The 23,270-nt window shown below is 39.1% G+C and overlaps 1 protein-coding gene across 1 annotated transcript; it reads right to left on the bottom strand.

Moving 5' to 3' along the window:
• Positions 1-11,484: 11,484 nt before the first annotated feature.
• Positions 11,485-22,078, bottom strand: LOC120435196 (deleted in malignant brain tumors 1 protein-like). Its single transcript, XM_039604274.1, has 8 exons — positions 22,006-22,078; positions 21,716-21,842; positions 19,824-19,864; positions 17,241-17,558; positions 16,361-16,681; positions 14,239-14,559; positions 12,773-13,207; positions 11,485-11,969 (listed from the first exon to the last, which is right to left on the bottom strand). The coding sequence occupies exons 1-8, from the start codon at positions 22,076-22,078 to the stop codon at positions 11,485-11,487; spliced, it is 2,121 nt and encodes a 706-aa protein (XP_039460208.1).
• Positions 22,079-23,270: the final 1,192 nt, after the last annotated feature.

Raw genomic sequence — 23,270 nt, 5'->3', positions numbered from 1 at the left:
TATAACCTCTTATTCTAGAAATCAAAAATAACCTGAAAATAACACTTTCTGCCTCAGTTTTACCATACCTAAATTATCAAAAACCTAAACATCATCAAGTAATCTTAAACCCCTTTCAAATTAAACCTTAAATCCTGTAACTCCCCCTTTTTGTGACACATCTCATGTGTTACAAACTCAAAATCCTTCACTCAGGTTAGGGCATTAAAAAGGTTAGTCATATCATATTAAGTCTACATGCTCCGGACCTTCAAACCTGTTTTTAAGGAATGAAATCAAATTAATCATCATGTCAAATCTTTTCTTGGCTCCATCCACAGCCTGCATCCTTGAAACGTCCTATAAACAAAAGCCTGTGTGTTAACCAGAACATCACCTTTTATACTCACTTTCTCCACTGATGATCCAACCAGTGTTATAACCCAAAATAAACTTACACAGAACAGTTATTAATCATGTGTCCCTCCGTTCATGGTAACTTAAGTTACATCAAGGTTTCCTTTTAGCATTTAGCATCCTATAATGTAATAACATAATCCAACCCCAATAAATAATTTTCTCAACGCACACATCAATATCCCAAAATCAGCATCCCCAGATTTAAGTCTCCCACTTGTCCTGTTTGTCAACCTTTATTTATTTCCCTCTTGGTCCCATCACTCACATTCACTCCCATGCATTCACATAATATTTTTGCTGATCTGCAGCCTTCATGCACGTGATCAGATGCTCCACATCAGCAAAATGAGCTCAATCATTTGTTTTATTTCGTTTTTCCTTTTTAGGAAAATAGTTCTCTATACTTTTGACTGGATTGACTCGCTGCAATCCTTACTTGGTAATTTGTCCGCGCCGTCAGTTCACTCTCTTCCAGGCCTGCTTAGAGCAAAATGAGAAAAAAGAGAGCTGAGTATTAGCTCATCAAAGTACAAAACAAAATCACCTGACAGGTTTTTTTCTTTATAAGTGCACTGTTACAAAACCCTTAAACATGTCCATGTTTATTAACACTCCCTCTTTAAAATAAAACAACAACCTCAAAAATCTTCAACAATCTTAAATTTCACCCATAGAACACACCCAAAACCTCGCCAAAAGCTACACCGTTTCAGTACACAACAATAACCCGGTTAAGCACTTTACCATACTCAGATTCAGCCTAACACCTTACAACAATGTGTCAACACTAATTTATAAACCTCCTAATCAAATTTGCACCTCTGAACTATCTACCCCTCCTTAAAGGCCTCAATCTCACACACACAGCAAGCTCCTCTGTCCACATTCACACAAGCTCTCAAACTTTTCCATACTCAGCCATATCTCAACAATTTAACTTGGCAAAAGAAATACATGTTTAAACTTTATCACATTATTTAATTATTTTCATTTTCTTTCTATACTAATCACTTACTTTGATCAATCAGTGCAAGAGCACTCCTGAGTCACTCTTATAAACACTTTTCTTTTGTTTTGTTTTTTTTTTTTTTTTTCCATCTCTTTTAAATCTTTCCATCAATTGTATTAACCATTCACACCATTCTCTCACTCATACAAGCAGCAAGCAGATCTTCATTGCATACGCTTATATTCTTAGCCAGGTTTTTAATCAATATCTGTTCATTAAGCTTCAGGAGCTTGTCTTTATAAGGTTAATGCATTTTCTGTTTGTGTGTGTATGGGTATATGTTATTTTGCATCTATGACTTCACAGTCTCCCAGACTTCTTCCCAACTCTCCAGTTAAGCAGTCAGTTTTCTTTTTTCCCGAGTTACTAACCCACATTTTGATTTCCCACCTTAAATTACCGCCCTCCTGGTCTTCAGCCAGGAGCTGGGGCTTGCTTTTCAGGTTCCTGGACACATCATGCTGTGAACAATTCAACCAGAAACTTGCCTTAACTTATCCATAGATGTTAACCTCTAACTTTCTTCCGACTGCTGCTGTGGAGAGCGGTCCAAGTCTGCTTTACTCCTGAAAATAACAAAACTAAGACATTTTCATTATTATCACCAGTGGTTAAATAACCCATTTCTCTGTCTCTGGTCAGAAACACCAATTATGCCATGCATGTAAGCGTGTTCTTCCCTGCATTTTATGTTAATTGGGTGTAAACTGCTTCTTCATTAAATTAATTCATTGAGTTTCTCATTGCATTTCTATGTATTCATATTAATGTACACTACGTGTAAGCTGTTTCTTCATTGCATCCTATATATTCATATTTAATTTATGCATTTCACCACTGAGCTTTAGATTCAAACTATCTCACTTCTGATTCATTTCAAAAATATCTCACATGTAACAATTTGTATGTGTGTTTTCTATTCATTAAGGTAATGACAATTATTTCTTTCATTATTCTTACCTTTTCTAATGTTTACCTCTTTGTTATGCTGTAGTGGACATCCCTAAACAATTCATGAGTTCAGGCTTCAATTTTCAATCCAATTATATCCTATATTCTCGCAGTCAAACTCGTCCAGCTTCATCTCTCACTGGTCCTCTCTGCACAATGTCCTATTCGGGCTTCAAAGCTCCAGCAAACACAGTCTCAACTCAGCTGCTGTCTTCTTCTCTGTTTCTTTACAGTCTTTTCTTTCAGATTAAGTCCCAGCATGGCAAAATATCACTCAATGTCCAGTGCTCTTCCACAATTCTTTATCCCACTGTTCAACTGCCCAGCCTGTATTTTCACAGTACATGTTGCATTAGTCTTACATGCTGCTGCTGGTCGTCAGTCGTCATCAGTGTTAATGGATCAGTGGCACTGTCGTTTGCCTGCTGTATTCAAGTCCACGATGTTCTATCTGTCTTCATCAGGTGATTAACTGTCCTTTGCGTGTCTTCTCGGGGTGAAGGACAAAGTAAGAGCTCAAGCTGCACAATTTCGAGCCAAAGACTGGCTTATTTTCTCCCAATTCTTTTAATCTACTTTTCTGCTGCTGAACTCAAGGTTGCAAAGTTGAAAGACGCCCACCTGTATTGACACACTAAACCATATAATTAGTAATATATGCATTTTCTTAAAGGCTTCATTTGCTTCATGTGCCTAGAGTTAAATCTCTCTCTGTGTTCTTTCTGTACACACTCAGTTCCCATATATGGGCATGCACAGTTCCTGTTCACTATTTCCTGTCGCTGCAGCCCCGGTAGACAGAGCAATATTTCCTGTTCCTCAAACTAATCTAACTCCTTTGTTTTTGTTTTCTTGAATTAAAAACACTTTCAAACTTTAGCACATCCTACTTTTCATCACACAAGAAATATATTCCACACTCCTTTATTCCATACACACCTTTTAAATGCTCTAACCTCTTTCAGACGCCATAAATCGTCTCACACGCACTGCCTTTTCTCTCTCAGACTTCCCTTTTCACTTACTCAGACAAATCACACAGTCACTCAAATCAAATACTGACAGCATTCACACAGTTAAAATCACACAAAATACGCTTTCATACGAGTATTTTGGACATGCCTTCCATGATCAGAAAGAGCAAGTCAAAAGAAAAAAGAAAAAGAAAACTGAAACCTCTCATAACCTCACTGAAGGTCAAATATCTTCATAGACCCAAAAGTAAGCATATTATTTCCCTAGTCAAAAGTCAAACCGTTACTCACAGTAATTTTTAATCTCACAGCCTTTGTGTTTTGAAACTAAAAGAGGAAGGAACAGCGCCCAATTTAAACTGCGCATGTTGTCACTCAACGACACACACAGAAAATGTAACTGTATATATATTATCTCAAACTGAAACAAAACCCATCTAAAAATCCTAAAACATCTTACTTCGACACCCCAAAACACACATGGCTTGCAGACATATTTATTAATTAAATTATCTCAAATTCAATTTCAGTTCTCAGAACCCAGGTAACGGTCTTAAGTATCAACAGTTTATGTATCCTATCTCAAAACCCCCAAAAGTCATACAGTCATGGCAAGAAATAAAACTTTACTTACATATTGTAATAAACAAAACCAGCGTCTTAAGTACATGCACCAGCAATGTCTAGCAGTCCCTATTAACTTCCTCATATTCTATTGACCTCTCAGCTGCCTTATTTGCATTCTCACACACACACACAATCTAAAAATAATACCAGCCTGACTCTCAGACTCAGACAAGTCTCTTAATCTATTTACACAGACGTCCTATGATTACAACTGCACAGATTTTAGGCTTCTCATTTCAAAACCTACACAATTTAGACAATTTTTAAATTAACGGTCCGACCGATAAACTCCCTGAGTTTTTGTCATCAATTTAACCAGTCTCGCCCCGGGCCGTGGCCAAATATCTAAGACCCTACACAATTTAAAAGCATCAATCAACTCAACCCGAAAAGCCCTGTTATGTGGACACCCCACATCCCAGGCTTCCCCGAAGTTTTAAGTTAAAAGGTAGACGCCCGAAACCCGGTTTCTACTGACCAAAAAAGTGCAAACCACCGCCCCGGACGGCAAACTGACCCAGTCAGTGGCCTATTTTGGAGTTTCCCAAGTTCTCCACGAAAGGCCAAGTCGGACTATCCCTATCCAAGGAAGATCCCCGGCGTCCTCAGGAAATTTGGAGCGTCACCTCCGAGAAATGCACTTGTTAGACTCCCAGAGTCCCGCTCTATACAATTTAATTATTTTGAAGACACCCCAAAATCACAAACCCACCATATCGGTGTCCAAGCCCGGCTTTATATTCAATTGAGACTTTAATGTCACAAACTTCACCAATTACCTATTATTCTAAATTCTCTTTATTCTAAATCCTCTTTATTCTATATCCTCTTTATTCTTATTCCTTTGGGACTTTAACCCGGTACCTTTAGTGAGACTCTAACTCACTTTTACTCTTTTTCTTATCATTACTTCAACTTCAACTTCTCATGAGATTTTCACCAAAATCAAAACAGACTTTTACCAGTAATTTTCAGTGAGTAGACTTTCAATTTTGTCAGAACCAATTCAGCACTGTTTGGAAATAATTCAACAGGTAGTGCCTTACCTTTGAATAAGCCGGCTTATGTCCACTCACTTCGACCACTGACTCGTGTCTGCCTGTTTGAGCACCTCGGACCCTCTCAGTCTCAACCTCCAACTCTCTCTACTCAATTCCCGGCCAAATGCACCAAATGTTACGGGTTCGAAATTGAGGACGAGAGTAAAACAATGATGGTCCAGAAGAGGTCAATCAAACAATTGATTTTAATGAATGCACGCAGCGTGGAGAGGTGCAAACTGCAGAACAGTTGTACATCTCTACCCAAAATACACTCTAGATTGTTTTTATAACATCAGGGTATTGTAACGCCCCTTCTTGCGTTTACAAGCACATAATTTGCATGTACAGAACATTCATGTATTTTAAGAATTAAATGCAACATAGAGGTTCCTCCTTGTGGCATACTCTTCCGAATATAGTGATGACCTAAGGCCTTTGAGGTCACCATGGACTGGACATCCTTCCGTCACCTGTAACTAAGCAAACTCAAATACCACAAGAAGCTGAATACATTCAGGCCTTTGCTCAGCTACTATTTTACTATATCAATATACTCAGCATATGAGTTATGATATATATATATTTAACTCAATCATTTTAAAGTAGTTATAACTGCACCTGTAATAAAAATGTTAATATTTGATTATAATAACCCCTATAATATAAATTATAACATAATGCCAGCAGCTTCAATAAACACTTTGATGAAATGATAATTAATGCAATGATAAGATGATGGTTATGTAAAATAATCCCTATAATTCTACAACCTACATGCATTTTTTCATTCAGGCTTTTAGATATAAAATGCTTAAGTAAAATTAAAATAAAGGAAAGTACATAGTATTGAAAAAAAGTTTGATAATACCACTGTCCATTATATTTAAACTTGATCAGTCACACATAATTTTTTAATTTTTTTTTCACCTGTTCTAAATGTACTTTAATGTGATATTTTTCATCTGTCTAATATCTGGGATATTTCAACATGGCAGTGGAAAAATATACTTGCTTCATAGAGATCAATAATCCCAAACAATAACAAATACTGTCCAGAATAAAAAGCATTGCATGCCCCAAAACAAATGCCAAAAACACACTTTCCACTATGTGGAATCAAAACAAAGCTGCAAAGGCAAATTGAAACAATAATTGTTTAATGGGAGTGTAATACAGAACTAGACTCATATAAAGTGAAGTTAGGCTATAGCTTTTACTTCAGTGTCTTTGGAGAAAACAGGGAATACGTCTTTCTGCTCTTCTATTGTATTCAGCAGAGGCTGAGCCCCACAGTCACCTTCCTTTTTATTTTTTTTAATAGCACAATTAACATAGAAACACCACAAAGTAGAAACAAAAGAGAAGAATTACAACAGTACATGGCTCGTCCTCATTACTTCTCTTTCTTTGCACTGAACTCACTTTTCAATTGTTTTGAAGACAAACCATGTCCATGATGATAAGCAGATATCATCATCATCATCATCATCATCATCATCATCATCATCATCATCATCATCATCGCTGTGTCAGATTGTAATTCTGATAAGAGAGCTTTCATCATTTTCCTGGTGGACTGCATCTTCTCAACACTTCCAAGGTTTTCCTTGTGGATTCTAACTTTGAGAATATGTGAGATCTATCAAGGAATCCTGCTTTCCTGATTATTTCCATTAACATATATGGAAGTGCCCATCTCACCACCAACCTCTATCCCCCAAAGATAAAAACAAAATCAGCAGGTTAGACTGGGTTAGTACAACAAGTACAATTGATGTGATTTCATTATTCGTTTTAATTTTTTTTTTTTATTATTTTTTACTTTTTCTCTGCTCCTGCCAAGCTGTTTTAATAAAATCGAAACTATGGACATTCACTTTTTAACCCTTTGTGAAACATGTTTTTCGTATCATGGCAAGCAGGGAAGACACCTGGATGTCAGGGCAGTCAGGCTGGACAAGTCCTCTCACTCACAACCCTGAATTATCTACTGGGTAAGACTAGGATCAGGGACAAAAAATTTTTGCAAAGGTGTTTTACAATATAAACTACTACCTTTTAAAAGATTGAATTTGTTTCAGCATTTGAAATTAAGTTACAGCACTGGACCTTGATGTGAACCAGGGGTCTGCTTCACAAAAAGGATGACCCTGTAACCAATACAGTTTTATACCACAACAAAAATGACAAAACATCTTCTGGGAAACAATGTGGCCGGTTCTGCCGTCTCCCTAGTGGATCTTCTTCTGCACTTCATCCATGTCTGACCTTGTCTAGCACCCCTTTTGAAGCTAAGGCATCAAAATTACAAAAATAAAACACATCACTACAATGTCAATCAAAACAAGAATATATTATGTATTAAATTAAAAAATATATTAAAAACAACTGAAGCTTAATTAAAAAACAACAATTCAAAAGAAACATGAAATCTTCTATTTTCTTTTCTAGGAAAAAATTATGCGACTTATGCCATCATCTGTAACATCTGAAATGAGACATCCCCTGGATGTCACTTCCACCAGAATGTTAAGCCTTAATGACATCACTGCTGAAAGATGTACAGTGCTTCACGAAGTACCCAGCTTTATTTTTTTTACAATTATTATAGATGTTTTAAGGCTGTAAAACCCCCACTACACACTTTATACACTTTTCTCAGACAGGCATGAACATTTTCACACTCTTCTCTCTTGTTTAAACACCTTCAAAGTTCAAACCTTTGTAGAAAAATAAGTCCAATATTATAGAATGAAACCAAAGGCACCCGTGGTCGCCTCTGACGGTGCAAAATGTTTCGTCGACATTGTTGTGTTTGTTAGGGAGCAAACTTACAAACAAATATGATTTCATATCACAATAAGCACAAATAAACAAATCAGACAGTCTCACCTGCTTTTATCATTTCTTTCTTTTTTGGTTTAATATATTGATGAAGAAAATGTAGGAGTCATGCTTATGTGCAAGTCACATACAAAAACACATATACATATAGACTGTACACACAATCAAAACCTCAGCATCATAAAGAAAAACATACTCAATAGTCTACACTTTATATCTCATGGAGAACATACAGCTCTTATATGTTATGCAAGAGCTGTTTTTATTCCAATCATATTTCATAAATAAATCATCAACTCTTCCAGTGTTAACAGTTTTTGTAAATGCAACAGCATTTTTCCATTTGCTTTTAAATGTACTGTTGTCGGTTTGCTACTTTAAAGCTAAATGATGAACTTTATCCAGCAGTCACTCGTTAATTCAGTCTCTTAGATCCAGTTAAAATCAAAGAACTCAGAAAGATCCTGTGGAACAGGCAAGAGTTCTTGAAATAGAGTTTATTGAACAGAGTCATGTGAACAGCAAGACAGAACATAGCAAAGCAAAATAAACCTTGGATCATGGCATGATGTCTGGCTTTGGATATGCAGGTGTGGATTTTTTTTCCCCTTTAATAATAAACGGCCTCATTTGAAAACTGCATTACTTGTGTTGTCTTTGTCTAATATTTAAATATGTTTGATGATCTGAACCATTTATGTTTGACAAATAAAAAAAGAAACAATCACAAAGGGGGCAAACATTTTTTTGGTGATTTCGTTGTTATTTTGCTTTTTACAATATAGTAATTGCCACTTGATGGCAGTAAACACCTTCACTCTTTTCCATCACTGAATCTGGAGGCCTCGTGTTTGCATACATAACGTTTCTAAGGGAGGACAGATGACTAAACAAATAATAAATCAACCAGTAAACACAAGAAAAACAATTCTTTTTCTGTTATATTCTTTTGATTCTTTAACAAAAGAAGTTCTGATGTACTTGTTATTTATACTGCCGTGTAACTAGTTTGTTAGTAAGCTTATTTGAGTATTGAATGCAAAACTGCCTAAAGTGATTAAAATCCACTGCCCCCTGGCAGTGCTCTAAGACTACATAAAATTAGATTCACTAAACATAGTCAAAGTTTGACTGATCCTCTGGTTTCATTGTGAGGGTTTGGTTTAGATGGATACAGAAGCAGGTATGTAGTAAATGTAGTCCATTTTAATGTGGAAAAAACAGCTGGAAGCAATGAATTCACTTCAGCTTGTTTTTAAGATTCTGTCGAAACTTTAATTTCAGCTAGTGATAATTTGTATTACTTTTATTAATGTGAATGTTTAAATAGTGGACTGAAACATTAAATTGGGCAGCTTATAACATGCTCGAAGGTCTTCCTCCTCTTTAGCTCAGAAGATGTGACGTCTGTGATTACAAACACGAATTTCATGTGAATGTGAACACTTTCCCACTATGAAAACAGTTTCAAATTAATAGTGGCCCACAGCACACGACAACGCTTCTTTGGTCTGTGTTCAAATATGGCTTCCTTTTTGCACGATAGCTTTAGTTGGCATCTGCAGATGGCATGGGGGATTGTGTTAACCAACAGTGATTTCTGGAAGTATCCCTGAGTGTCGTCTGAGGACCTGAAGACCACTGGCATTATGTTATGTGTTAGCCAGAAACACAAAGAGGCAAGCTGCATGCATCTATGTAGTTCTCTGGGTAGGACACTATATAATGATGGCCATCATTAATGCCGTAGTAGAATAACAGGGTCAAATGTAACAAATGGATTCTGAGTCAACTCATCCTTGCTTTTATGTCAAATTTCCTGATGTTCCTGATTGACCAGTGTCAGGATTACCGGTCTGGCCTAGTAAGCGCAAGGGAAGTGACATTGCTAGTTCTTACAGAAAAATTGACCATGGTTCTCAATAAGACATCAAACCCCAAACAGATTTCTATTCATTTGAAGGAATGTATGAGAATTTGCTATTTAGTGTGTGTGACAGTAGAGTACAGTAGGTTTGGTCCTGGTTCCTGCTGGCCTGATCAACGCTCTAGTACACAGGTGTTGAACTCGAGGCCTCGAGGGCCGGTGTCCTGCAGGTTTTAGATGTGTCCTTGATCCAACACAGCTGATGTAAATGGCTAAATTACCTCCTCGACATGTCTTGAAGTTCTCCAGAGGCCTGGCAATGAACTAATCATTTGATTCAGGTGTGCTGACCCAGGGTGATATCTAAAACCTGCAGGACACTGGCCCTCGAGGCCTCGAGTTCAACACCCCTGCTCTAGTAGGTCGAGACTTCACATGTGGAGACTGTAGGATAGGCCTTGTAAGTGAGAGTGCGACTTCTTACAGAAAAATTGACCATGGTACTCAATAAGACATGAAACTGACAAACACATTTCTATAAATCTTAAATTATGTAAGAAAATGTGTTATATTTTGTATGTGAGAGTAGAATAGGTTTGGTCTTGGTCCCTGCTGGCTGAACCAAGGCTCTCATAGGTAGAGTCTTCACATGTGTAGACTGTAGAATATTTTTCAGAGAGAGGAATCTGGGGAAAGCAAGTAAGAAATAAACAAACAAACTAAACAACAACAACAACTTTGTTTTTTTTTTGAAAAACAAGACATGAACCAGTCACAGTGACAGTACAATAGTAAAGAGCTTATACATGACAGTGAAAACAAACAAACACTGATGAATCACCTCAGTTTGGATGTGGGCTGAGTTTCTCTTCCTGTTCAAACCTGTAGAAAAGAGAGAGACAAATACATGTTTTATATTATTAGCTTTCGCTAATTTTTGCACATTAGGTCTGATGCATATCCTGTTGAAAAAGAGGTGGACCGGGTTAGCAGCCAAACAATTCCAACAGGAAAGAAAAATACTACTTTTGTCTGACCTTTTGTCCAGAAGGGGCCACAACAGGAGTTAGCTTCACATTTTTTAACTTAATCATTCTTGAAAATACATATACGGATGAATGGGGACTTACCACAGTACCCCACTGCCCTCATTCTGTAGATAAGCAACAGAACAACAGGGAGCAGCAGAACGACCAGTACCACAGTTACAATAATCACAAATGGAGAGAAACCTGGAAGAGAGACTGAGGAAGAAAAAACAATTTCATAATGTAAATTGTAAAGAGTTATTTTTTTATGTGACATGTAAAAAAAAAACATCTATATGAAATTTTCAATCGTGCCATATATGAAATGTTTCTTTAGTAAAGAACAGCTACATATTAAAATGGATTATTGAAATATTTTAGGACAAAGATGACAAAGAAAAAAAAGCTTCGTTTAGTATTTAGTAAATGGTAAAGAAAGCTTCTCAGAAAACTCTTCTCAGAAAACTCCCTTAATGAAGAGAGCGTGATAACCTTAAATTCAACAGTCTTAGTAAGAAAAAGAAAAAAAAAAAGAAATGCTGAACACACCAAAAAAATCTGCTCAAATCCAATCAAAACTAGGTGAGTTTAAGTTGACAATTTACACCTGGGTCTTTGCACTCTCAGAGCATGGACCTGAAGTATCTGGACTATAATTTAAGTAATTTATGAATGAAAGATGAAATATTTATCACAATAGAACTTGTGGGAAAAATTGTAATGTAGATACAAAATAATATTTCTATATGAGGATAATAAGTGCCTCCAGTGTCTCCAGCTCCTCAAATTTACCTTCACAGATGACACCGGCGTCTTCTTTGTGGCCACAGTTGTGAGATCCAAACCCTGAGTGGCGGCACTCAGAAAGCTTGGATTCCCGGCCTGTGCATGCAACCTCATCCATCCAGATGGTTCCTGTGCTCTGACCAAATTGTGCATTAGTTGGTGCGGAGAGGACCCTACCACAGCCCAGCTGCCTACATACCACCCGAGCATCCTCCAGGCCCCATGAATCATCACACACTGTCCCCCACTGCCCTCTGTGGAAGATCTCCACCCTGCCAAAGCATGAGCCATTTCCTTCATTAACCAAGCGGACCTCCCCTTCCACTGCTGTGCTGTTGTCCACTGCTGTTGTACCTGTAACATCCACCTGAAAGGCTGGAGAGGTCTGTGGTGTTGAAGAAGGTGTGGAATAAGGAAATCCAGGATCTGCTGTGTTCACATCTGTTTACAATTGAAAGAAGGAATGCAAATAAATAATATTAGTAGTGCACTGATACTAAAATAATTTTTGCTATGAACATACTACTTGGAGAATCTGAGATAAAAAAAGTCATTTGTTACAATGTATTCATAGTTCAAATGTAGCAATTTCGAGGCATGCTTCCATAAGTCCTAAAAACTAACTTCCTGTTTCAAGGGGAATTGCCTTCCACCAGAGAACAGCATTATATAAACACTCACAATTTTCAAAGTCAGGGAAAATCAAGGTCTTATGGTTTTTCTGACCAAATTTCAGATGGATCCAGGCAACTTGTGAGGACTTGTATACTATACATCATGATCCTTTCTCTTCAGAGTAGGTGGTTTTCTAGCTATTGATAAATACTGATGTTTAGATTTAGTTAAATCAGGACTCTTATTGAATATGAAATTTCAAAAAGACTGGAATATTTGTATTTAAATTACAGCAATTCTGTCTTTTACAGCAACTCAACAAATTTCCTGTGTCAATAGGGTCATGCTGTTTAATGAAAACTTACAGTTTGAGCAATTTTTTGCTGGTTTTTGATGATGTTTAGCCTGTCAAACAGATACTTCAATTGCCTGAATAACAATAGCAAATGGAACATTTATAACAAGGTCCTGATCTGTCAGTCCTCAGGCAGGAAGAAAGTGGAAGGAATTATCAGATAATGTAGGAATGAAAGACAAAATATTTAATATAATAAAACCTATGGATAAAACACTAAAGTTAGCATTACACGATGGTCACAGAAGAAAATAGTGTTCCTTCTCAAATGTACCTTCACAGATGACACCAGCGTCTTCACTGTGGCCGCAGTCGTGAGATCCAAACCCTGAGTGGTGACACTCAGAAAGCTTGGATTCCCTGCCTGTGCATGACACATTGTCCATCCAGATGGGTCCTGTGCCCTGTCCAAAGTGTGCATTACTTGGTGCTGAGAGGACCCCACCACAGCCCAGCTGCCTACATACCACCCGAGCATCCTCCAGGCCCCATGAATCATCACACACTGTCCCCCACTGCCCTCTGTGGAAGATCTCCACCCTGCCAAAGCAGGAGCCATTTCCTCCATTAACCAAGCGGACCTCCCCTTCCACTGCTGTGCTGTTGTCCACTGCTGTTGTACCTGTAACATCCACCTGAAAGGCTGGAGAGGTCTGTGGTGTTGAAGAAGGTGTGGAATAAGGAAATCCAGGATCTGCTGTGTTCACATCTGTTTACAATTAAAAAAGTAATGCAAATAAATAATTATAGTAGTGCACTGATACTGAAAGAATTTTCATATAAACAAACAAATTTGAGAACAAGATGACGAAAGTCAGTTATTACACTGCATTCATGTTTAAAGTGTACCAATTTTGAGACAAATTTGAGATTGTGCATTTGAATTTTAACACTTTTATGTGCTATGGTAAAAGACAGACATTTGCACTGCCACCATAACAAAGACAATGAAAACATTGCAAGTTAGCACTGACAAAATCTTCAGAATTTCTTGCTGAAAATTGCCAAAGTATCATAATATTGTCTTAAATTAAAAATGGTGAACTTCCTGTTAGGTTTACATTTTAGACCCAAGATCATTTTTTTTGCTCCATGAGTGTAGGGAAAATGCAGTGATGGGGATGCATCATTGAAATATTGTAGGAGCAGCTATAGAGATATGAAAGGTTGTACCAGGTTTTTTTGAATTTTCAACTTTCCTAGCCCCGAAACAATAACTTCCTGTATCGTGGTGAATTGCATGCCATCAGAGCACACCATTATATGAAGATGCAAGACTTTCTTAATGAACAAAAATCAAGGTCTAAACGATTTTCTGAACACATTTCAGGTTGATGCATTCAGCTTGTGAGATGAAGTGGACTGAAGAATAAAATGTGACATTTCCCATACCACATAGCAGGTGCTCTTGCTGTTTTCACCAATGCAAATGTGCGGGAAAGCTTTCACCAGTTTTTGATCATGTTGATGATCATGTTAATAGATAACACATTTTTCTGAAGGATAACTGGAACATTTACATCAGGGAGTTTGAACTGTCAATGTCCAGTCCCAAAAACGACACTATGTTCTATATAATTTCTGAATGAAAAACAAGACATATAATGGAAAAAAACCTGTGGGTAAAACATTGTTAACTAAATCAACCATATAATATTTATACAATTGTACATTAAGTATTACACGATGGACACAGAGTAAAATAGTGGGACCTCAGTGTCTCCACCTTCTCAAATTTACCTTGACAGATGACACCAGCATCTTCACTGTGGCCACAGTTGTGAGATCCAAATCCTGAGTGGTGACACTCAGAAAGCTTGGATTCCCTGCCTGTGCATGACACATCGTCCATCAAGATGGGTCCTGTGCCCTGTCCAAATCGTGCATTACTTGGTGCTGAGAGGACCCCACCACAGCCCAGCTGCCTACATACCACCAGAGCATCCTCCAGATCCCAAGAATCATCACACACTGTCCCCCACTGCCCACTGTGGAGGATCTCCACCCTGCCAGAGCAGGAGCCATGTCCTCCATTAACCAAGCGGACCTCCCCTTCAACTGCTGTGTTAAAAAGAAAAAAAAAGTATAAAGAAATGCAAGAAAACAATAATCATTGTGGAATGAGTTATTGTAAACTGTACCTCAACACTGCAGACTACCGAGTTTAATTTACATTTTCCTTACAATATAAAAGTTTAATGAAATTAAAATATTATCTTTTGATTTGTTTTATTTTTTGTGTGTTGGTAATGGTACATTGGTATCGTACATTTTATGCATGTAAAGGAAATGGATTTGTGGGGGTTCATGTGTTTTGTAGATGGTGGCAAAAAAACCTCAATCTTCAAACCCCCAATGTACGTGATCCATTGAATATGTAAACTTGTGCCACTCCTGATGCATTTCATGAATTTCATACTTCTCATTGTCACTGGCCTAAAAATATGGAATATCCTTCTCATAACTCGTGACTGAAAGAAGACGTATCAAATATGAAAGACCCTGTGCGTAAAAATACTGTAGGGTAATTTATTTACCAGTTGGTGACTGAAAACCTCTGAGCTAAACATTCTAACATTTACAGAGAGGTAAACAGTGGGACCTCCATCTGCTCAGACTTACCTTGACAGATGACACCAGCGTCTTCATCGTGGCCGCAGTTGTGAGATCCAAATCCTGAGTGGCGGCACTCAGAAAGCTTGGATTCCCGGCCTGTGCATGCAACCTCATCCATCCAGATGGTTCCTGTGCTCTGACCAAATTGTGCATTAGTTGGTGCGGAGAGGACCCTACCACAGCCCAGCTGCCTACATACCACCCGAGCATCCTCCAGGCCCCATGAATCATCACACTGTGTCCCCACTGCCCTCTGTGGAAGATCTCCACCCTGCCAAAGCATGAGCCATTTCCTTCATTAACCAAGCGGACCTCCCCTTCCACTGCTGTGCTGTTGTCCACTGCTGTTGTACCTGTAACATCCACCTGAAAGGCTGGAGAGGTCTGTGGTGTTGAAGAAGGTGTGGAATAAGGAAATCCAGGATCTGCTGTGTTCACATCTGTTTACAATTGAAAGAAGGAATGCAAATAAATAATATTAGTAGTGCACTGATACTAAAATAATTTTTGCTATGAACATACTACTTGGAGAATCTGAGATAAAAAAAAAAGTCATTTGGTACAATGTATTCATAGTTCAAATGTAGCAATTTCAAGGCATGCTTCCATAAGTCCTAAAAACTAACTTCCTGTTTCAAGGGGAATTGCCTTCCACCAGAGAACAGCATTATATAAACACTCACAATTTTCAAAGTCAGGGAAAATCAAGGTCTTATGGTTTTTCTGACCAAATTTCAGATGGATCCAGGCAACTTGTGAGGACTTGTATACTATACATCATGATCCTTTCTCTTCTGAGTAGGTGGTTTTCTAGCTATTGATAAATACTGATGTTTAGATTTAGTTAAATCAGGACTCTTATTGAATATGAAATTTCAAAAAGACTGGAATATTTGTATTTAAATTACAGCAATTCTGTCTTTTACAGCAACTCAACAAATTTCCTGTGTCAATAGGGTCATGCTGTTTAATGAAAACTTACAGTTTGAGCAATTTTTTGCTGGTTTTTGATGATGTTTAGCCTGTCAAACAGATACTTCAATTGCCTGAATAACAATAGCAAATGGAACATTTATAACAAGGTCCTGATCTGTCAGTCCTCAGGCAGGAAGAAAGTGGAAGGAATTATCAGATAATGTAGGAATGAAAGACAAAATATTTAATATAATAAAACCTGTGGATAAAACACTAAAGTTAGCATTACACGATGGTCACAGAAGAAAATAGTGTTCCTTCTCAAATGTACCTTCACAGATGACACCAGCGTCTTCACTGTGGCCGCAGTCGTGAGATCCAAATCCTGAGTGGTGACACTCAGAAAGCTTGGATTCCCTGCCTGTGCATGACACATTGTCCATCCAGATGGGTCCTGTGCCCTGTCCAAAGTGTGCATTACTTGGTGCTGAGAGGACCTCACCACAGCCCAGCTGCCTACATACCACCAGAGCATCCTCCATATCCCAAGAATCATCACACACTGTCCCCCACTGCCCACTGTGGAGGATCTCCACCCTGCCAGAGCAGGAGCCATGTCCTCCATTAACCAAGCGGACCTCCCCTTCAACTGCTGTGTTAAAAAAAAAAAAAGTATAAAGAAATGCAAGAAAACAATAATCATTGTGGAATGAGTTATTGTAAACTGTACCTCAACACTGCAGACTACTGAGTTTAATTTACATTTTCCTTACAATATAAAAGTTTAATGAAATTAAAATATTATCTTTTGATTTGTTTTATTTTTTGTGTGTTGGTAATGGTACATTGGCATCGTACATTTTATACATGTAAAGGAAATGGATTTGTGGGGGTTCATGTGTTTTGTAGATGGTGGCAAAAAAACCTCAATCTTCAAACCCCCAATGTACGTGATCCATTGAATATGTAAACTTGTGCCACTCCTGATGCATTTCATGAATTTCATACTTCTCATTGTCACTGGCCTAAAAATATGGAATATCCTTCTCATAACTCGTGACTGAAAGAAGACGTATCAAATATGAAAGACCCTGTGCGTAAAAATACTGTAGGGTAATTTATTTACCAGTTGGTGACTGAAAACCTCTGAGCTAAACATTCTAACATTTACAGAGAGGTAAACAGTGGGACCTCCATCTGCTCAGACTTACCTTGACAGATGACACCAGCGTCTTCATCGTGGCCGCAGTTGTGAGATCCAAATCCTGAGTGGCGGCACTCAGAAAGCTTGGATTCCCGGCCTGTGCATGCAACATCATCCATCCAGATGGGTCCTGTGCCCTGTCCAAATTGTGCATTAGTTGGTGTTGAGAGGACCCTACCACAGCCCAGCTGCCTACATACCACCAGAGCATCCTCCAGGCCCCATGAATCATCACACACTGTCCCCCACTGGCCTCTGTGGAAGATCTCCACCCTGCCAGAGCATGAACCATGTCCTTCATTTATAAGGCGGACTTCCCCTTCAACTGTTGAGTTAGAAAGAAAAAACATAAAGAAATGCAAAAATATAATAATAATAATCATTTCATTTCTAGAGAGTTTTGTTTGTTGTTTTGGTCATGCCCACCCTGATGCCAGCTACCTTTTGGAATTTAATAAACATAGTGGTTGCATAAATCTGTGGCAGTTTTGGTTCGTTTTCCTTGGGAGCAGGGAGTGTGGGGCATTCTCCCTTTTCTTTTTATTTTCTGTTTGTTGCGCACCAGTTTCCCCAGGGCTCGGGGTATAACAATGTGAACAGGGTATTTTTGGAATGCTACTATGCATGTAACCCCAGCAGAAGGGGTTACTTGCAGAAAGAAATTTCCCTTAGGGCGGTTGAGAATGACCAACATAAAATCCTGTGGGACTTCTAGATACAGATAGACAAACTGGTGATGGCTAACCAACCCGAAACAGTAGTAGTTGAAAAACAGAGGAAGACTGCTATATTCATAAATGTATCTATACTGAGTGATAGCAACATCAGGAAAAAAGGAACATGAGAAGTTGGAGAAATACCAAGGGCTCAGATAAGACCTCAAGAAGATGTGGTAGGTAATGGCAACAACGGTCCTAGTAGTAATCAGAGGGCTAGGTGCAGTGACCCCCAAGCTGGGCAACTGGCTCCAGCAGATCCCAGGAACATCTGTGATTTTTATCCAGAGATATCATCATCACCTTCACCCGAGATTGTGTATCAAGCCCCAAATGTGATGGAATAAGGATCGTTCAGTGCCAGAGGAATGGATGGCAAAGCTGTAAACCTGGACCCTCTATAACCAGTTAACAAGACTACGTGAAGTACCCTCTGAGGTCTACTAGAAGATATGAATGCAGCATTACGGACAATCCCTACTGCAACCATCACTAAGACAAATCAGTTGATATACACTACTGCAGCAGTGGTCAGTGAGATGCTTGGCTATAAGATAAACAGTCACAAAGAGCATTGCCCTCCAAGGAGAAAGAGATTAGCAGCCAAGATCAAGGTAGCATGGAAGAAATTTAACCAACTATCAGACCTGCAAAAAGGTGAGATAAAGAAGGTAGGAAGTATAGCAAGCTGTCCATATCTGAGGCCTTGGAAACTTCCAAGGAAAGACTCACAGCCTTGGCCAGACGCTTAAAGAAGTATACGAGAGAGAAGAATAAACCAGCTGTTACTCCATCAATCCATCCAAGGTATGCTCGCAGTGGCAGGGGAACTCAATGGGGATGTGGCGTACAACCCCAGAGGCCAATTTCAAGCCAATAGCACAAGTCATCATCATCAAGTGTGGGATCAAGCTGTATGCCGCGAGTGCATGAGGCATCAATTCACTGATCCATACCACTAGGATTTACAGCAACAACTTGGAATGTCATTGACAAACAGAGGGAAGGTAGTCAGAACTGAGGGGACTGCACTTCCAGAAGACAATATTGCAGACATCAAGGACAGCTACAAGTACCTGGAAATCCCACAGCAAATGAGAACCACAAAGAGGCTGCTAGGAAAGCTGCAACCACCAAGTACCTGCAGAGGGTCCAGCAAGTCCTGAGGAGTCAGCTGAACAGTAAGAACAAGATCTAGGCTATCAACACCGGTGATCAGGTACCCTGCTGGGATAATAATCTGTCCAAAGGAAGAGATAGAACCCACTAACATCAGGAAAAGTAAGCTCCTGACCATGGATGGAGGTTTTCACCTCAAATCCAACACCCTGAGACTGTACACTAAGCGACCGGATGGAGACTGAGGACTGGTAAGTGCTAGTACCACAATCCAGGATGAGACTGCAAACATCCATGAGTACATCAGAAAGAAGGCCAACTGACCTTGTGTCTAGTGATGATGGAAGAACAGGCCCTGCATGTACCACCGGCAGATAGAGGAAGTGGCTGACATTCAGAAATCCTACCAGTGGCTAGATTGAAAGACAGCACAGAGGCACTAATCATGGCATGACAGGAACAAGCTCTCAATACAAGAACCATAGAGGCTGGGGTCTCCCACACCAGGCAAGACCTCAGGTACAGGCTGTGTAAAGACGCCTATGAGACAATCCACCAAAACAGCGGTGGAAGATGGTCACAGGCAGAGCATACATGGAACTCCATAACCAAGTGGCTGGCATAGTATACAGAAACATCTGTGCCTAGTATGACCTGGAAGTCTCAAGGTCAAAATGGGACATGCCTTTTAGGGTGGTCAAGAATGACTGAGCTACCTAAAATCCTGTGGGACTTCCAGATACAGAGAGACAAACCTGGTCTGTATGGTCTGGAGGACACAAGCTTGAAGGACCCCCTGTAGGGCAAGAGGGGAATTATTTATACGAAAGATAATTTAAAAATATGACTATTTTCTGTTGTCTGCATTGTAGAGGGTGGCTTTGCCTCCACACCTGAACAGTAAAATGAAATGAGTACAGTCAGGGGTTATGACAGTGGGATTCAGCCAGTAAGGGAACCCTAAGGTCTGTGTAGTGGATCTGCATAGGGAAAGACTCACAGCTAGCAGTCATTTCTCATATGAGCTTTAGTAGTTTTTTTTTAGTGTACATGATGTGATCAAATCACCTGCTTCTCTTTGTAGATTTACACAATTGACTTCAATAAGAGGTATGCAGTTTCACAAGCTATCTTGGTTGATGTCCATCCACTACACTGTATATAATTTCTTTATAAAAGATAGTATACAGCTGGTATAAAGTTTAAATGCAAATTCATCTCTGCTACACTTGATGTAACCTAAATCTGACCATGAGCCCCACAGCCACTGTGCACCTGTCCAACATAGAGCTTTACTATGAATTTACCACAGTACTGCAAAATAACCTGTTTCTCCTGGACAAAACTGCTTAGTATTTCTATTCAAAATTTGAACAACACAAAGTTAGTATACCTTTGTTTCTTTTTTTCTTTTTGCAAAATGTTTCACAATATGAATATACACAATTTAAAAAAACTCATCATATACAAATCCAATATGTGATTAAAATTATGACATCACATCTAAGCTTTAAACATTCTGTATATCAAGTGTCACTGAACAGGTCTTATTTTTAAATCTAACCGCTCTGCTTCAGAAAAGAAGACGAAAAATCATTTCTAGAGATGAAATGAAAGAACACACCATAACTAACACACTGCAGCTGCGCTAAAAGAAAATGATATTAACTAATTCCTCACAGTTTTTAAAGAAATATATTTTGAGAAGTTATGTTGTACTTTCAGTGAGCTGCATGCAGATGTGATTTTCAACTGAATACCACATTTTAACCACAGAATCAAACACATAAAATGAAGAAAAACTGATGCAGTTTATAGTTAAAACTGTTCAAAAAGGAACAAAACTTAATGATTAACTCCTAAGAAAAAGAAAACAAAGAGAAGCAGCACTGAGAACTGAGAATATTATAGAAGACTTTACTCACTGAGGAGGAAGAAGCAGATCAAAATGTAACAGACTTTCATACTGAGCTACTGATGGGTTACTGCTCCTTTTCTTTTTTTGCTTGCAAACAATCAACTTCTCACTTCTCTTATTGTTATGGCTCCTCCTTAAAATATGCATACAGAGTTACTCCTCCTCTGTGCTTTAGGTTTTCCCATCTGCGGAGTCAAAGATTAACTATACATTTATTAATGGGTCTCCTTTTAAATTTTGTCTAAAAATTTAGAAGATTCTTTGACTTTCTGAGATCCATTTATTCTGTACTGAAACAGGCTATTTGTGTTTTGTTGAATTACAAAATATTAATTTATTGTCTGGCAGCACTGTAGCTTCAATATATCAAACAGTGCCTGTCCCCTTTCGGTCCAAGAAAGCAGTTATTAAGAGATATAACAAGCTCTAGAAAGACATACAAAGCATTTTTAGAGCAGTGTTTCACTGTGGTAAAGTTTATAATAAGCTATGTTTTACATGTTACTGTAAATGCAAATTCTATCAGCTTCGCATTGATGAATCTTCTGTTTCATCTCAGGAGCTATGTTGTCGGGGGGCTTTTCCCCCTGGTAGGGTCTCCCATGGCAGATTGGTCCTGGGTGAGGAACCCTACAGAGAGTGATTTAAAAACCCCTATGAGCAGAATATCTAGGGAACAATTCACCCTGCCCCAGATAGGATTACCAGGGTCAGGAACGGGGAGGGTACCCGAGGTTGAGCGCCTGGTAGCCGGGCTTTAGCCCATGGGGCCCAGCCTGAAAATAGTTCATAGGCCCACTGTCCTGTATGCCCACCACCCCCAGGGCCCTACTGTAGGCGTCAGGGGCAATGTGTGCTGGGTGGGGGACAGGAACAATTTTTCGTAATCGGGTATCAATCAACTTGGAGATGGAAAGTCACCTCTCTGGTGGGGAAGGAACTGAGCTAGTGTGTTAGGTTGAGAGTTACGGCTAGATATAGTCAGGGTCACCTCAACACACAGCTTGGGCACTACAAACAGTCTCCTGGAGAAGGGCTGGACTCTGTCTCGGTCTGAAGTTGCCCTTGGTGAGAGGCAGCTGGGGTGGGCATCTTAGTATGGATAGGAGGGCTTTGCACCTTTGGATTGGGAATGGATCCTGACTGTTGTCTGCACTTATGCGATGAACAATAATTTAGAGTATCCGGTCTTCTCCCTCGAGGATGCTCCAACTGGGCACTCAGTCGTCCTACTAACTTCATGTTGGCAATGACAGTGAGATGGAGGGACATGACTGGGAGGAACAGCCAACCAGATCTGAACCAGACCAATGCTTTTTTACTGGACTTCTGAGCAAACCACAGTTTGTCCATAACAAACAACATGTTTGTCCATAAGTGCACGTGGCACCAGGACACCATAGGCTGCAAGTCAATGATCGATTTTATAATTGTGTCATCAGATATGTGGTTTTATGTTCTGGACACTCAGGTGAAAAGAGGTGTTGAGCTGTCAGCTGATCACCACCTGGTGGTGAGCTGGATCAGGTGGTGGGGGAGGATCCTGGACAGACCTAGGGCACCTAAACGTACAGTGAGGGTGTGCTTATAATGCCGGGCACATGCCCCAGTATGTGAAATCTTTAATTCCCACCTGAGGGATACTCAGAATCACACTCCTCAGCCACACCGGGAAAGTCTATGCCAGGGTGCTAGAAAAGAGAGTCCATCTGTTAGTCAAACCTCAGATACAGGAGGAACACTTTTTCAGTTTTGTGATTTTCAGCCAGGTCACCATAATTCATATAAACAAAGACAAAAAATACTGTTATTATTTTCAGGTACATTCTGGTGCTATGTTTCTGAATACAGAACATTATACTGCCTTTTATACTTTTTAGTAGATGTTCCTGAGCACTTTCTCCCACACTGCAAACACTTTAGTGATACAATTATATTAACATTTCCTAATGACATTGATTCAGGACTGATAATTATTTATTTTAAAATTTAAAATCTAGCAGTCCTTCAAAAAGATGGAACAGCATGTTTATTCTCTCAGTTGGTGCTGGCTGGCTCGTCTTCCTCCTCCTCTTCCTCACACACTGCTGAATGTGTCCTTGTGTGGAAAGTGGGAAAGTTTCTGTCCCATCAGCTCGCCTTCAGAGACACCACAGATGATCAGAGGCGGTTTCTCAGTCTTTCCTGACTCTGGACACTTGCAGTTCTCAGACAAAGGAAAAGAAATCAAATGTTTGATAAGCGGCATGATTAAAACACTAGTTTTATTGTAAAATAAAAGTAT

The sequence above is a fragment of the Oreochromis aureus genome, linkage group 20 (assembly GCF_013358895.1).
Source record: "Oreochromis aureus strain Israel breed Guangdong linkage group 20, ZZ_aureus, whole genome shotgun sequence".
NCBI classification, from domain to species: Eukaryota; Metazoa; Chordata; class Actinopteri; order Cichliformes; family Cichlidae; genus Oreochromis; species Oreochromis aureus.
The sequence above is the reverse complement of the archived record's forward strand: the minus strand, read 5'-3'. Positions and strand labels throughout refer to the sequence as shown.

What these genes read in the sequence shown, in the direction of transcription:
- LOC120435196 (XM_039604274.1), bottom strand. Translation starts at nt 22,078, where the DNA reads ATGCCCACCCCAGCTGCCTCTCACCAAGGGCAACTTCAGACCGAGACA. An exon ending in TACCAGGCGCTCAACCTCGG is followed by an intron (nt 19,865 to 21,715) that starts GTACCCTCCCCG and finishes CTTGCCCTACAG; the next exon opens with GGGGTCCTTCAAGCTTGTGT. An exon ending in CGCTGGTGTCATCTGTGAAG is followed by an intron (nt 11,970 to 12,772) that starts GTACATTTGAGA and finishes AATTGTAAACAG; the next exon opens with ATGTGAACACAGCAGATCCT.